At 41.7% G+C, this 17378-nt stretch overlaps 1 protein-coding gene across 1 annotated transcript in view; it reads right to left on the reverse strand.

The window, feature by feature from the left end:
* The window catches only part of RYR3 (ryanodine receptor 3), a 472179-nt gene that overhangs the window by 315029 nt on the left and 139772 nt on the right, over nucleotides 1–17378 (reverse strand). Inside the window, exon 2 of the mRNA XM_081119125.1 lies at nucleotides 9431–9550. Within this exon, the coding sequence (XP_080975251.1) occupies nucleotides 9431–9550 (120 nt within the window). The remainder of the gene's footprint in view (nucleotides 1–9430; nucleotides 9551–17378) is intronic.

The following is a 17378-nucleotide window of genomic DNA, read 5'->3' on the forward strand; positions in this document are numbered from 1 at the left end:
TGGATTGCCTGCTTACTCGATGGCTCCCATCATTATTTATATCCCTTACACCTTTGCACTACTAGTCCCCTCCCACCTTTAGTTCTCTCCTGATGCCCCTCAAATTCTAAGATTTCATGGTCCGGTCTCCTAAACTCTCTTGTCCTTTTGTTGTTTATTATACTTATCTGGCAACACATTGCCCCTGGTTGAATTTAACTATCTACTTTCTTCATGACTATGCTGGGACTGCTGAGGGCTGCTACAGAAAATTGGTAGCACTAAAAATTCAAGGTTACCAACCTCAACTGGCTGCGAATGCTGGGCCCTCACACCGCTCAGCAATCCTACTACTCTTCTCTGGGCAGCTGGCTCTCCAAAACTTTCTGCACGAAACCTACATATCGGCTCCCGTCCTTGCCTTCTTCCTTCCTATTAAACGGAATATGCATTCTTCCTTTACTTAAGGTCACTTCTTTATCTCTGTTCTTAATACCAATCCTTTCCACTACGCCAGCAATTTTCACACTAAACCATCCCTTCCTTCACCTGTACCCTCATCTTCTCCTTCTCTGTGTGTCCTTTCCCATCAAAACATTTAAACATGCCTAAGTCTTTCCTATTACAAAAACCCTTCCATTCTCACATGGACTCCAGCTATCCCTCTTTCTTTCAGAGATGCCTGCAATGGCTCTTTATTCTATTTCCTCTTACTCTTCAACTCTACTAAATTGGCTTGTGCCCTCATAACCCCATTGAAAGGGCTCTCACCAAGGTTGCCACTGGCCTCCATGTCACTCCATCTAACAGACACATTCCATCCTATTACTTGACCTCCAAGTGGGATTCTACCCTATTGACTATGCTTCTTCTTGACACTCTTTCCTTGGTTTCTGTGGCTCCTATGACATTACACATGCCTGTTTTCCCTCTTATCTCTCAGGATTCTCTTTTTCATTCTCTGTGTTGTGTTTCTTTTCCTTCCCTCATTTTTAAAATATTAACGCCTTCCAGGCCATCCTCTCTTCTTAATCCACATTTCCCCCCACTCACTCTCATAGCTTGATTTACTCCCCTAAGTCAACAACTCCTCCATCTCAACCTCTCTTCTAAACTCCTGACTGATATATCCAAATGCTTATCCAAATTTCCTCTTGGATGTCTTCCAGGCCTTTTGAATTGAGTATGTCCAAAGTTCATCTTATAAGCATCATCATCACCCTCTGTTCTAATTTATTCCTTCCTCAATATACCCTGTTTTACTAAATAATATACCATCTATAGGCAGCTAAAGCCTCTAGAGTCACACTTGACTCCTCCTACCTTAATCCCTTCACCATCCTGTGCATTCCATTAACCATACCTAAATTAAACTTAACCCCGTCTATTCATCATCAGTTTACATATGAGGAACTATACGGCTTCCACAAGTTCATGTTTTCCTCAGACAATAAGCCCTTGTTCTTGTTCCACTTCCATCCTCGCTACTTTAAAATCTGTGCATTTACCTCCACTCTTTTCTTTTGCATATGCCGAAACTGCACTCAATTTTCTCTCCTAACAGTGTCATGTTAGTTCCCTTTCTCTTTTACAACCTCAGTATCGCCTCCTCTACAGCCTCCTTCCTCTCTGCCTGGAAACATGCTTGTGTCTCTCATTGTGGGAACTTCTTCTTTATAACCCAGATTCTGCTTCGATACCTTTTTCTCTTCTTCCTTTTAACACTCAGCTCCTTTAAAGAGTAACAAACACTCACTGATGAGGTTCTGGTTCAGGTGATGGAGCAGCTCACAATAGAAAAACTCTCCCGACAATAACAATTATCAACTCCAGACAACATTTTAAAAATAGCTGCTTGAAGGCATTGGAGAGCAACCTCAGTCTAGAGGGAATATGACTCCTGAAAGATAGGAAGCTAACTAGGTGATATCCACATTTAATTAAATTTTCCCCAGGGCACTCCTTTGTCCATGGAGCTCTTGGGGGATAAATCCAATAAAAACAAACAAAAAAAAAACACCTGCTGTGCAAACTAAGGTCTGGGTTTGGGGCTGTCACAATGTCTGGAAATTAAAGGAGAGTGCTAGAAAGAAGGAAATCACCATAGATAATAAAACCCCCAAATCAGCATACAAATTCTCTTCAAATTTTTGGTCAACTCATCAACTGTACTCTTTAAAGTATCTGATGCAAAGAAACAGCTGCAATGCTGAAAATGAGTAAAGGTTTCAGCAGTTACTAGTTCTGAAATGTCATAATTTGGTATTCAAGACTTGCTAGCTAGAGGGGGTTGAGGAGTTTTATTAAAACCCAAGAAGGCTACATCCCCATACCAATGATGATACCTTAGAATTAAAGGCAAAAATAAAATAGACCAAACCTCTACAAGATCAAGAACATTCCACCAGTAATTTAACTGACTGCCAGGAAAAAATACAGTACTCTTCAGGGGAAGAGAAAAGAATCTAGAATAACTACACAATATTACCTACAAAGTTCAGTATACAATCACTAGATATTCAAATTAATAGGAAAATGTGATTTATAATCAAGAGAAAAACCAGTCATTAAAAGCAGACCACAAACAACCCTAAAACTATTATAAATATGTTAATAAATTTATACAGGAAAACAATGGAAATAATGGAGAAGAAAATGAGAACTTGAGGAAACTATGTAAAACCTTAGGAATAAATTATTGGAAATTTTATAATTTAAAAATATAATATCTGATTCATTGGAAAAAGTTAATAGCACATTTACATTTAAAAAAGAATTAGTGAACACAAAAATATGTCAATAAGAATTAGTCAAACTGAAGAACAGATAGGAAAATAGTTTAGGAAAATACCAATTTTAGTGACCTATGGAGCAATAGAAAACAGTTTAATATATAAATAATTGAGGTTATAAAAGAAGGCTAAATGTGGCAGACAAAATATTTTAATAATGGCTCCCAAAGTTCCAAACTTGATAAAAAGAAATACCCAAAACCAAGATATCCATACAGTTCAGCAACATTCAGTCAGGATAAAGTTGTAGATGAACCTATAATTTTCTTAACATTTTCTTTTCTTAAGCTTACTTTATTGTAAGAATTTAGTACATAACATACAAAATATATGTTAACTATTTTGTTATCAGTAAGGCTATTAGTAGTTAAGTTTGGGGGAGTCAAAAGTTATATGTAGTTTTTCTTTTCTTTGTTTCTTTTTTTTTTTTTTGAAAGAGAGAGAGAGACATCAATTTGTTGTCCCACTTATTTATGCATTCATTGGTTGACTATTGTCTGTGCCCTGACTGGAGATCAATCTTGCAAACTTGGCATGTGGGGATGATACTCTAACCAAATGAACTACCCAGCTAGGGCCTATACAGGGATTTTTGACAGTGTAGAAGGGGGGGGTGGGTGAGCATCAGTGCCCTTAACCCTTGCATTGTTAAAGGGTCAACTGTATAATTATGAATCCTTGTAACTGAATCTTCACAATGATCTTATGAGATGGGTATAATTTTAAAGATGAGGAAACTAAGGCAAAGAAAGGGAAGTCATTTGCTCACATCAAAAAGCTTTCAAGCAGTAGAGTTAGCATTGCCAGCCCACGCAGTCTAGCTCCATGGTCATGTTTCTTAACTGCTGTACTGCACAGTCTTGGACTTCAGTGCTCCCAGAATGGTGGAGGGCAGGCAAAAAGACAGGTAAACTGTCATAATTCAATGCAGTAGATGTTCTGACTTCCTCATTTACAATATTTCTGTGCCTTATATCCCAATACAGAAACATTTAGTAATCTGCCTAACCTCTTTTATAAACGTATTTTCTAGGAAATATATGATAATTTCACTTACACAGTAAAAAAATAGCTATAAAATTTTAACACTGCTTCATGTGCTCTCTCAGAACATCTGCATTTTAGAGGTTTGTTTGATTTAAGCAAAATACATGTTTCTAACTTTGGAATATTGGGCATGCAGAGGACAGCTGCAGGAAGGTTGTGGGAGGGGAATGAAGATCTGCCCAGGTATTCTTAAAATCTAAACACATGGAGAAATATGTCTTCTTCATCCTTAAGCTGGATCCGTGATATTTTTATTGCTGAGTATTATAGAAATAAGATAAAGATTAGAGCTTGGAATGAAAAATCTTCAGAAAGTCACTTAGCTGTTTACATTCTTGTACCTTTCTTCTCTGTAAATGAGAACTGTGTTTGCTCCATGGGGTTCTAAGGATTACATGAGAGTATGTCACACCCGCTGCATATAGCACATGATGCCTGATAAATGTAAAAAAAAAAAAAAAAAAAAATTCAAAAGTTCAACTTGTCTCTTTATATTACACAGCAAGGGAGATTTTTGTAAAAAGTTTTATACTAGTTTGGCCTTTCACAAGATCTCAAGTCCATAGGAAATAACATACACTAAAATATCAATCAGAAGTTTAAAGAATGACAACCCCAGTCTGAGCCTCTGTCATTGCAAATTTGCACAGGCTTTGTGTTTGAGGAATAAACAGTAAATCTATTTCTGAGCAAAAGATAAAAATAACAGAAAATAAGTTATTTTTAGCCTAGAATCCTATCTTATTTTATGTCACATATATAATGATGTTGGCACAATAACAGATGTTTAATCCTGGGTCTCGAGAGCCTGTATGACTTTTCAGAAACCATAGCTGACTGCTTCCTTTTCAAAAGCAGAGGTGAAAACAACAGGAATAAAATTTCTCCTGAAAATTTTCAGTTTGAAAATTGGATTTGAAATGGGAATTTTATTTTAAAGAAACTACAATCAGGGAGACAGACAAAGTGCTCCCCAACAGAGAAGAAGAACTTCATTCTGAGACACCCAGAGCCCAAGGACTTTAGCTTGTCACTAGCTTCTCAAGGACACCAGGGTAAGCTGTTTCACTTCATCAATTTCAGTTTCATCATTGAAATCAGTGAAAAAAACAAATCAATCTTGGTCTTTTGAAACTGATTTTAAATAAAAAGTGCCCATATTCTTCCTACTTTTTGATGATGCTCTATAATTAAAGACTGTAGAATAAGGATTTGGGAAGGTGTTGGTGTTCCCCAAACATCTGACAAGGCTGCAGTGGTTAAATTACCACCAATAAAAATTACTGTGGGCTATGGCTTATGAAATTCTTTTCTCCTTCTGCATGAGAATTTGACCTTCAGTTAGTTGTCCAGTTTTGGTCTTGGGACAACCTGATGACATTGATATGTTAATTAAGTTGCCAGGGAACACTGCTTACAGTAAAAATGATCCCTGATTGGTACCCTGCATCTGGACTGGGAAGACTACTAATGCCTTTTAGGAAGCCATATCTCTGTGATTCCCCAAGTGTGAAGATTCTTGTAGCTGGTGCCTTCCTCTGTTGGGAGCCTCAAAGCTATGACTGTGGGGTGTGCGGTATGGGGTTGTTACAAGATACATTGGCTTCTACGGTACATGAAGCTTTTAAGCCACGGTGACTATTATACCTGCTTGATATAGACTTTGTCTCTTTGCACCTGAGTTGTCATCTGGGGTGGGAGATTCAGAAGCCAACCCTGTACCACTGCAAGGATTCTTACAAGAGTGCCTGACACTTCCCAGCAGGCAAGCTGTGGCTCTTGTGCCACTGAGCAGACTGGTGCCAAATGATCTATGAGAGTCTTTTGAGTCTAGATGTTAAGTTAAACCATATAAGAGCCCTTGGTGGACACTGAGATACAAAACAAATGACACACACACACACACACACACACACACACACAGGCCAGAGGAAAAATAGTAAATCCTGGTTCCTGGGAACAAATGTTAGTCATCTGACATTACATTGACTAACACTGACTTAAAAATGACAGTCAATAAACATCTGCTGCTATTATAAATAAAATAAAGCAGCAATGTTTTTTCTCTATGTTTCCTGGCCTCTGGTTATAAGCCTGAGTCTTTCCTACAAAACCAGATGTCTTTTAGTTTCTCGAGCTGTGCTTAGTTGAAAGGGATGCTGAACGATGGTGCTTCCATCAATTAATAGCTGCAGCTTCAGGGGCCCTTCAAAGAATGGTGGGCCCTGGCATAGCGGAATCAGTCACAAGAGCTCTCCATCGTGCTAAATAGTCTCCATGTCTACAGCAAGTGTTGCTATTCTCACACTTTCGCTTCTTATTTTTCCACCCTCTCACTCCTTGCTTCAGGAGGACCTCCTTTTCTCAGGGCCTGTACACTAAGAGTATTCTCCGACAACCTTATCTCATCCCTTCTTCCTCTGAGGCCTGCCTTCTCCTTAGAGTGCATCTTAATTTTATATCTCCGAGTTTCAACTATCTTTAAATATCCTTGATTAGGAAAGTCCAAGGTCACCGGTTGGCTCTGATAAGAGTGGTGTTTAATGTCTGTGCCTCATGCCCAGTGCCAGGCTTGGGAATATACCTTCTCACTTCATTGCATGAAGTGAGCTTACGTTAGCTTCCAAGGACCTAACAATTCGCCCAGCCAGCTGTGAAATTGGACGGTAGGGAATTAGGTGAACTATCTAATGAAAAGGAAGGGGGCATGCCAGAAGGGATGTATGCAGAGCTGTAGCTGACTGCAGGAAAGACTGAGGCCTCAGAAAATGGGTTCATCTAGCAGGCTGCTTGCAGGAACGGTGACAGGAATTTCTCAATACCTAGTCTAACCTTTCTGTGAACTGGACCCTGTTTCTCTGTGAGAAGCTCTCATGGTGCACTTTCCTCATTACTATGTATAAAAGAGGCATACACTCATGAAATGATAGTGGGCATGTCAACTGTAACAACTGGTATATGCTTTTAGGAAAGCAGTTTAATACTGTTCATACTCCTGACACCATTACTTCTACCACTGGACACTTATTCTAGGAAGCAAAAGTAAACCAACAAAACCACATCCATGAATTTTTTTAATAACCATTAATCATTATTTTTATACCTGAGGGATACAAAGCATTTTTAGGTTATGATATATAGTTGTTTTGAATCTGTTTTAGGTTGTCTAGTTTAGGTAAGATTAAATCATAATATCCAATGGTTATATAGAGTTTACAGTGTACTAAGCAACTTACATGTGCAATGCACTTCCCATGTATTAACTAATTTAATCCTTATAACAACCTTATTAAGTAGTTGCTATCAAATTCCCATTAAGCAGATGAGGAAACTAAGCTCAGAGAGGTGACGGATCTTGCTCAAGGTCCCGGCTTAACTGCTGAGCGGTGGAGACAGGATTCAAACTCTGATGATCTGGCTCCAGAGCCTGTGCCCTACACCTCTGTCTCATGCTCCACTCAATGAATGACAAGAAAATGGTACCACTGGTTTCTAATTCAGGCCAATGCTCTTTCCTCTGCACCAGACTGCACCTCATTCTGGCAGAAGAGAACACTGAAAACAAGGCTGAGTGACTTGCCCATGGTCAGTCACATGCCTAGCTAATGGTTGAGAATTAACTTCTTGACTTCTAATCTAATGATCCTATTATTTCAACCTGCTGGAAATGAAAAGAAAAATATCCAGCTAAGGAACAAAAGCAAATGAGAAAAGGCCTCAGGGAAATCAAGTCCGAGACCTTTAAAAAGACAAAAATCTTCCTTATTTCTTTGCTCTGCCACTTATTTTAATGTGACTCTGTCCTACTGGTACTGGCCCTAGTGCCACTGGCAGGTGACTGCATGTGTGGATGAGTGACCGACGGGAGAGGGAGCATGAGTGAGAGGAGAGGGCCTCTGGGAGGTGTGGCCACCGTGGGCACATCTGGTGTTTTAGGATTGGGTCAGACTCTGCGTGCGTGTTTGTATTGTATATATTCATGTGGAGCAGTGACATGCCAATCAGCTGATCCTATTGGAAAATGTAACAATTTCCTGACTGATGAAAAAAGAAAGAAAAAGCGAAGGTTCTGCCAGAAAAACTGGGCTTAGAGGGTGTGGTGGTTAGCTAGGTGTCAACTTGGCTAGGCTACAGTACTCAGTTGTTCAATCAAAGACAATCTAGGTTTTGATGTGCAGATGTTTTGTAGATGTGATTAACATTTATAATTGGTTGATTTTAAAGGTGATTATCTTTGATAACATGGGTGGGTCTCAGGAATTCAGAAGGCTAAACAATAAAAACTAAAAGAAGAAACTTTTGCCTCAAGAGCATTAACTCCTGCCTGAGCTTCCAGCTAATCTGACCTAAAAGATTTCAGACTTGCCAGTCCCATAACTTCGTAAACCATTTTCTTAAAATAAGTCCCTATCTATCTATCATCTATCATCTATCTATCTATCTATCTATCTATCTATCTATCTATCTATCTATCTATCTATCATCATCTATCTATCATCTATCTATCATCTATCTATCTATCTATCATCTATCATCTATCTATCTCTCCATCCACCCATCCATCTATCTAGAGAGGGGGAGAGATTTTATTGGTTCTCTTTCTCTGGAGAACCCCAACTGATATAATCATTTTGCCAGGACTGCAAAGCACTTTGAGAATGCTGAGCACACAGATCCACTTGACGTACAGATCATGAAAAGCAGAAACAGTCCAAAAGTGAGGGAAGAAAAGTTTGGCTGAAGAGACGTGACACTGCAGGCCATCGTGCAGGCAGGGACCAGAGCAAAAGCTCCTCTCTGCCCCCAGGTCACCACAGGCAGACGGTTACCACAGTCCCAACAGTCAAAATGCAAAGCGGTGCGCTTGCTGCCAAACACAGGCCCTCGTCCCCATGAGTCCCTGCAGCAGTAAATGACAGCTAGCAGTTAAGAATACACCCTCAGATTTCTAGGAATTAACAACAAGAAAAGGTGTGCTGGGGGTATTAAAGGACCCTGCTCCATGAAGGCTGACCGTGACCTCATGGCCTCCCCGTGTACTGGTGAACAACAGACAGACAAGGCACCTCGAACTCTTCATAAGGCTCTAGGTTCCTGCTGAAATGTTTCCTGGGCTGGGGACAGTTATGTTTTAAATCTGATCTGCTTCCCATTTTAAAAATAAATGTGTCTGGTGGATGTGGGGTAGAGACGATCAATGAGGGTAAAAAGAGGGACATCGGTAATACTTTCAACAATAAAGATAAATTAATTTTAAATAAAAATAAATGTGTCCTTTTCTTTAAACGAACAAACAAAACAAAACAAACTCATAGATACATAGAACAGGTCAGTGGTTACCAGAGGGAAAGGGGCCTGGGGGTGGGCGAAAGAGGTGCAGGGGGTCAAATGCATGGTGATGGTAACTAGGCTTCACTTGGGGGCGGGGAATCACTTTGCAGTATATACGGATGTCGAATTATAATGTTGTACGCCTGAAACTTTAAAAAATAAATAAATCTGTCCTTTCAAATATCTTCACCATCCCTGTCACCGCCTCCCGGCAGCCTCACCCCCCAAATGACGGCTTGGGAGGCCAAGGGTGGAGGTGCCAGGCAGGGAATCCATCTCACCTTGGCTTCTGAAGTGGGTTCCAAGAAGCACAGGCGATTCCCAAGGCCCTCGGCTGCCAGGCAGAACTTCCTCTGCTCCTTGTGAACGTTGGCAACGCACTGGAGAACCACCTCGTCTTCCTGCCAGAAGAACAGACACACAGATGTGAGTGGCCAGGGACCGCCTCTAGGCAGAACCAGGCCCCCAGGTCGCCTTGCTGTCTCTTTACCAGGTATACTGAGAGGCACATGCTTTTGAACATTAAATAGACAGCCGAGACTTTAATTCACATGCCTGAATTCCCATGGCTAACTGGGTACCTCCCCCGACACGGATTCCGGGGTGGAGTCACTGGGAGCAAGCATGTGGATGGACATGCTACACACATAACATACACAGCGTGGGCCTCGCTTCTGAGACGTCTACAGTGCACACAACCCAGGTGAGCAGATGGTTCCGACACCTGACACCTGAGTGAACAGTAAGCAAATCTAAGCGATCTCCCCAAATAGGAAATAAGACAATAAGGTGTCATTGAGGGAACAGGGACCACAGCAGAGGAGGGAGGGCAGTGGGATTCAGGGCAGGAAGGTCTGTTTTGTGCAGGGGGCTGTGGAGAAGGCAAGAGTCAAGTTTTGTTGGGGGGAAAGGGGTGTATGTAGTAGGTGACACATTTGCCAGATACGACAGAAGGAACCCGGAGGGTACATACCAGGAGACGTTCTAGGCATATGGGAAAGGAAGGCTGAAAGACTCCTTGAAGGTTCAGGTTGAAAGAAGGAATTGAAGCTCAAGTAGAAGAGTCATTCTGAATTCCCAAGGAGGGGACCTCCCTCCTATGCATCATTCTCAAAAGCAGTCTCTTAAGATTCCAGAGGCCTTGTCTGAATGGCATTCCTCTTGTTGATGGTGAGAAACAAGGCCGACCTCCATGCACACTAATATGCTTTCCTCTTGCACAGCCCTGCCTGAGGCTGAGGAAAACATTTCCTTACCAAGTCCTCTACTCCTGCTCCTCCAAGCTATTTGTCCATGCCCTCTACCCACTACCACTTGACTTTAGGCTTCAAACGTCAAAAAGATGTCAGGTGTGGTTAAGTTAAAGGCATAACCAGACAAGAGCTGGTTGGAGATTCCTCCTATGCCCCCTGGTGTTGTTTGTCCAGGCAGATTAAAAATAAACAGGGTCTTCTTAAACGGTGTCTACACTGTACCTAGTCATATGGAAAATAAAATCCTTCCATCTGGAGGGAACATAAACAGAGTTAGTAGTACCACACTCCAACAAAGGGGTCTCTGGTGCCCAGAGACTGTTCAGGGGCTACGGGATATGAGAAAAGCCACAAATCACAGACGTGTGCAAAGAAGATTGAGAGGAAGAAAAAAGTTTCACGCTTTTGCTAGCACTGAAATGTCACTGCTCATCATTGCATGGAGTCAGTAATAAATTCAAGAGCCTTTGCTTGTAGTGAAGTCAGAATTCATGGTGTTCATTTGAATCGAGACAAGAAAACTCCGAACATCACTGCTGTCAAAAGGTGGGCTCAGCGAAACCTCTGAAGAGAATGAAGTTTTTCCCCAAGTGGAATCTCCCCCAGATCCTGGAGTGACAGAGGCTGTACCACCCTCCTAGGGGCCAAGGGCAGGGGGGAGTACTCTCGGTGTCAAAATGATTGAGGTGTGCTACATTGCGAAGCAGGGGTTGTGCAAGTTAAATGGTCCGTATTGCAAAAGTCAGGCTTCAAAGCATATAATTTTTCTGTCCAAAATGTCAAGAGGACCCCCTATTGAGAAATATTAAATATCTACCACCTACACACAATTCACCAGTAAAACACAGGCATTTGGAAATCACAGGAGCATGATTATGAACCAGACTCTTCATGACCTGGTGAAAGTAGAAAAAGTTTTCTCTGCAGTATTTGTCATAGAAAATATCTTTCCACGGTCTCATTTCCCATGCCATTTCCACCCAACGAGCCCAAAATACCTTGGCTTGACCTTGCACTAGCTGACTCGAGTCTGTAGTTGTCTTCTGAAATTTACCTGTCGTGTAGTTCACATCCTCATAATCAAGGCTGCCAATCAGCTAACGCAATAAACAAACCTGCCCCGGCTCAGTAACCATGTGCTGAAGAGCAGACCAGCACAAGTGCTTCCCTAGGTCGTTGTTCAAGGTGACACACAGATGGGTGTGGGACTAGCAGCCAGACTTACCCTCTCCAAACACTTGCACTTTTTCCCACCTGCTGTCTGGAACTGTATGCTCCGTGCTGACCAGGCTACAGACACCACCTGGAGTGGCCGCCTGTACCTGCCTTTGCTCCAGACAGCAGCTATTAGCTCCACAAACCTTCAACAGGCAGACCTCTGGAGTCTTCAAGTGCACGACACTGAAATCCTTGCACGCAAGTTCCATTTGGAACCATGAGGTGAGTAATTCAATCTATCTCATTAGTTCTCTCACTCCCTAGTAAAGCAGAGAACATGCCTCTCCAGTTACATGCCCTACCTAGTTTAATCATCCCTGTGCCAACGTATACTCCCTCTTCTCCTGTCATCTACCTCCCTTTCGCTTTGCTTTAAACCAAGCCTGGGAATTCCAGAGAACAGCACTTCCAAGGAAGCCCCTTTAGTTGGAGGTTGCAAAGTCTTCCATATTTGGTATCACTCCAGAAGCCTGTGTTCTCTCAACATCCCCCAATGCCAAACCCAGACTGTTACTCTTTTACTCAGGTGCAAAACCTCTTATGTTTTGAGGTAGGGCTGGCCAACCTCCACATCTTCTTTGGCCATTTATTGACAGCCTCGTTACCACTTAGCTGACACTCAATGACAATTAGAAAATCTGATAAAAATCGGGGTGTGTATCCAACACACATTTATTGATCACCTTCCAATGACAAAGCATTCTGCCAGGATGCTGCAGAGTCTACCAGCTTTTATGAGACAAGATCTGTAAACACTGTCACAACAGAGCTGGTGGCTGAAAGGCCAGCTGACGGGCCCCTCCACGTTAGACATCATTTCCAGGAGCTCCAAGGATCATGTGGATAATCTATTCAGAGCAAGCACTTTCACCTAATTCTACTCTGTTTTAGTAACACACTCTCATGAACATTCCTTGTCATTATCTAGAACATGCTAATTCTAAACCCCAAAACTAGACGATCCTACCTGATGAACCCAACTTCTCTTTCTTGCTTTCTCGCCCTCTTACTCTCACTGTTCTTGCTCTCTCGTCATCAATTCCTCTACTCCAGAAGGAGAATGATAGATTTTTAAAAAATAAATAATTAAACTTATTCAGGCGACATTGGTTAATAAATTATATAGGTTTCAAATGTGTAATTCTATCATACATCATCTGTATATTGTATTGTGTGCCCAACACCCAAAGTCAAGTCTCCTTCGTCACCATATACTTGACCCCTTCACCCCCTTCCACCTCCTCTCCCCCCCCCCCGGGTAACCACCATACTGTGTCTGTGTCTATGACTTTCACTTGTTTGTCTGGTTTGTTCATGTGTTGCTTTCTGTTTTATATCCCACATATGAGTGAAATCACATGGTTCTTGACTTTTTCTGAGGAATGATAGATTTTTTTTTTTGATAGAGAAAATAACAAAACTCTAGGGGTTTGTTCTACTAAAAATTTATAGTTTTTTTTTTTGGTTTTTTTTTTGTAATATGTTTTTAGCTTGTTTGAACTCTGATTTCACCGGAATAAGACCATAACATTTTCCCTTTTTTGTATGAGCCACAGCATATTCAACTCAGTCAATATCAAATAACCACACCTCCCATGTGCAAGAAAAAGAGACACAAACTAAAGAGAAGAGAGCGCTAGGTCAGAGGGCACAATAATCAGTAATGGCAATAATCAGTAATAATCAGTAACGGTGAGACCTTTCAGACCCAGCCTCCATCCTTAAGGGTAACAGATGTAAATCTCTTAAGTCCCCAGGAAACAATATCTGTAAGATCACAAAGGTTTTTCTGCTTCCTACCAACGAAGTGAAAAGGTCCCTGGCTGGATTTTAAAGTGCCTCCCCCCCAGTTGAGTTCTCCCCTTTCCCTCTAGCCTTCTCTCTCCTTCATTCCTATTACCTTACTGTCTCCAAGCAAGTCTTGCCCAGCCTCCATAAAACGCTCCCTCTTGAAACCCCTCCATGCCTTCATTCAATTCTGTGTTCTCCTGGTTTTCCTACCTTTCTGATGGAGCCTTCCCATGTTCTTTCTCCTGCCGCCTGTAAATACAGGGCTCACCCAAGAGTAGGTCCTGGTCATTTTCCCCTAGCAATCTCATCCATTCCTCAGGCTTCCAGTTTCATTCTCAGGGGTTGCTATGCCATCTTTAACTCCAACCTGGTGGCATTCTAAGGTTCCAAACCTTCCCCCATTCCTAACTATATCCATGGAGTATGAACACCTCAATATGTCCCAATGCACTGAAGGGCTTCCTTTGCAGTCTTTTATGCTCCCTATGTTTGTTAACGACATAGCCAACCTCTCAGCAACCCAAGCTCAAACATCATCTCCTGTCTCTCAGTCTTCCCTCCTTCATCCTACAGCAAATGGGCCAGAGGAAGGAGAGAGTGGAGGTCTAGAGACCTAGACAAGGCTATTACAACACCAGAGCATTCTTCCTCTGATTTGTTACCAGAGGCATAGCTCTAACCTTATCAATTTCCTGCCCCAAATCCACAGTGGTATTCTCTCCACTATCCACAAAACAAATACAAATTTCTTAAACTAGCATCTGAGGACCCTCTCTTTCCAGCTTATTCTCCCAACTTCTTCCCTGCAGAACCCCTTGGTCTTCTCCACCTCCTTACTCATGCTGTCTCTAATTCTAAAGCTGCCCTGATGTGCCCTATTTTTCCATATTCACAGATTACCTATCCCCCCAAGCTTAGCCCAAACCCCACATTCTTTCATGAAACCCAAGTACTCTCTCTTCTCTCTGAACTTTTATAGCAATATCAGCAGACTCTTGCAATGTGGTTATTTACATGCATGCCTTATCCCCACTGTATTATGTAATTTGAAACGGCTAACATTTACTGATCTCTGACTATCTGACAGGCACTGTACTTTATGCACAACAAACCATTTAAGCTTCAAATCAATACTATTATGTAGGTATCACTGTTATCTTCATTTGACAAAGAGGAGCTCTTATACAGAGCAGTTTAAGTGACTTGTCCACGATCTCATGGTGGCCAGGGGTAGAGCTTGGCAGTCTGTACCCACGCTCTCTCCCCTGCTCCTCTCAGCTGCCTGGGTAACCCTGGGAGGCAGAGCCCACGTCTGGTTCACATTTACACCTATCAGGACACCCCCTAGGACGGTGCCTTACGCACATTACGCACCCAACTGTAATTTATTGAATAGGTGTATTTTTACCTTGCAATCCCAGTTAATTATAAACCGTTAAAGCAGAAAACTGCTTTTCCCCATCCAAGCTGGGAACATAATGTGTTTGGTAAACACATGCTGACTGATTGGGACATGGACTCAGGTTAAAAGAGAGTTCTCCCCTCTCAGCCATATAACAACGTTATTATAGAAAGGGTCACTGTTTCATTGATGAGTCAGAACTGAATAATAATAATAAAAGAACAGATGCTAGCATAAAAAAAGTAATGAGGAATAAGCAATAATGAGGCTTTGGGGGTCTATTTCAAACAGTTTTAGTCTGTTGCATCATTATTATTACTGATAATAATATCAACTATTCATTCTATACCAGACACTCTGCTGAGATTTCCCCCTAGATTATTTAATAGGCACAACAACACAACCATTTGAAGATTGAGGAAACCAAAGCTCAGAGGAATTAGGCAATTTTAATGAATGAATATTTAATGAAGTCATTATGTACCAGCATAGTATATCACTTCGGTGTAATCCTTACAATTACTTTATAAGGTAGGTCTACTATATATACTCTCTTAATATGGAGATAAAGAGGTTGAGGCACAGAGAGGTTAATTAGCTTGCCCTGTACCACACAGCACGTAAGTAATAGATCCTGACCTTGAACCTAGGACTATCTCAGTTAGAAGCCAGTCTTCTTTACCATGGTGCCAAACTGGCTCTCTTACCCCAAGAGACTGACCTTCGCAATAAGTCTGAATTTATGTCTTCCTGACTCTAAGGCATGGTGACGGTGCCGATAAAAATAGATAGCTCCCAGCCCTCTCAGATGGCCATATGACACTGTGAAGTAACCCAATCACAGAACACAATGCCAGAGAGAACAGCCAGGGAGCTAAAAATCCCATAAAACAACATTTTTCTGTGCCCAATGACTACAACATTGCAAGGAGCGAACATCATCCCAAAACTTGTAGAGGAGAAGGAAATATGATTAAAATCCAAGATATATCATGTGTCAGCGTCCCTCCAAGCTATTCGGCATGCAAGTGCCAGCTACTCCCGTTGTAGATCAAGCTTGCGATGGTGCTGAGTGATTGTCCCTGGACAAGAATATAGTCTTTGGCTCTCTTTGCTTAGATTTCATGTTATCATCACAGGTCAGCTCTGACAAAGTAAAGCTTTTTCTGTACTCCTCCTCTAGCTATAGAACTTTAAACATGAAAATGAGTGGAACCTGCCTATTCTAGCCCTGTTGCTCCTTTCTCACACCCTGGCTCACAGCCCAAGGGCCAGGACAACCATCTCTGAGTTGACGGCTAGGGGCACCTTGGTTCTCTCTTTGCTCCGGGTCATGCGCAAAGAACTTTTTGGAGCGAAACGAAATGGCTGATAGCCCTATTTAAGGTGATCATTCGGCAGCTGATGACAGCCCTATAGTTAGATCTGCACATCACTGGTACCACGAAGCTCGTGAGCAGGGAGCACGTGGAGCAGAGTACAGGCCAGCAGATTTCATGGCCCATATTTAAGTGCAGATACCACTGCAGAGGAAAATCCATAGTTATTTATTGTTTAAAAAGGGAAGATGTGTCCTAGCCACTCGTCTTGAACATCAGGCATGATCTTAGGGAACTGATACTAAAATATGTTCAGCATGTAGCAAAGACATGGGTGAAAGAGCTCATTCTAAGGCTTTACACAAAAGGATCTCTTAAAAAAAATAAGTGGGCTTGCCCTAGCCGGTTTGGCTCAGTGGTTAGAGCGTCAGCCCACAGACTGAAGGGTCACTGGTTCGATTCCGGCCAAGGGCACGTACCTCGGTTGCAGGCTCCATCCCTGGCCCCGGTTGAGGTACGTGAGGAAGGCAACCAATCGATGCGTCTCTCTCACATGGATGTTTCTCTCTCTCTCTCTCTCTGAAAAGCAATAGAAAAAAAAGTGGGCTTTTGGGATGATGAAACTAGCCACAGTCTTTCACAAGGATTAATGACACAAGTGGTCTACTTGAATGTTCTAAATATCAATCATTTGGACTCTTTGCTTCCTTAGATTCTGAGCTCCTGAGGGCAGAACCTCCCATTTCTCTGTGAATCCTAAGTGCCCAAAATAGTGCCTGGTACTGAGCAGAAAAGCACAAATATTTGTGAATTTAGTAACAAAACTGTATATTGTAAAACAACTAATACAATTAACAAAAATGCTTATGCATCAAGTTGCACAATAAAAATCCCTTTTCACATTTTCTTACTCATAGTATCTGGGATGCCAACATGGAGACAGTCGGGATTCTATGAAGGGATCTATGATATCCTGTTTGCTTCCACAATGACTGATGAGACATACAAATATTCTTAATCTAATTTAAAAAATTAGAAGCCAGAGGTTATAGATGAAGGAAGAGGCTAACCAGTCCAATGTCCAGTTCTCAGAGACTGACATTATAGTGTGTCCCTCTAAAATCTTTATTGTTTTTGAATCTGTCAGAAATTAGAGAGAGCTCCCATTTCTGTTTCTTTACTATTCATTGATTGTTGCGACATTCAGTAAGAGAGATTTCAGAATCCCAAGAGACAAAGTTGATAT

This window comes from Miniopterus schreibersii (assembly GCF_964146895.1).
Source record: "Miniopterus schreibersii genome assembly, chromosome: 1".
Lineage (NCBI taxonomy): Eukaryota > Metazoa > Chordata > Mammalia > Chiroptera > Miniopteridae > Miniopterus > Miniopterus schreibersii.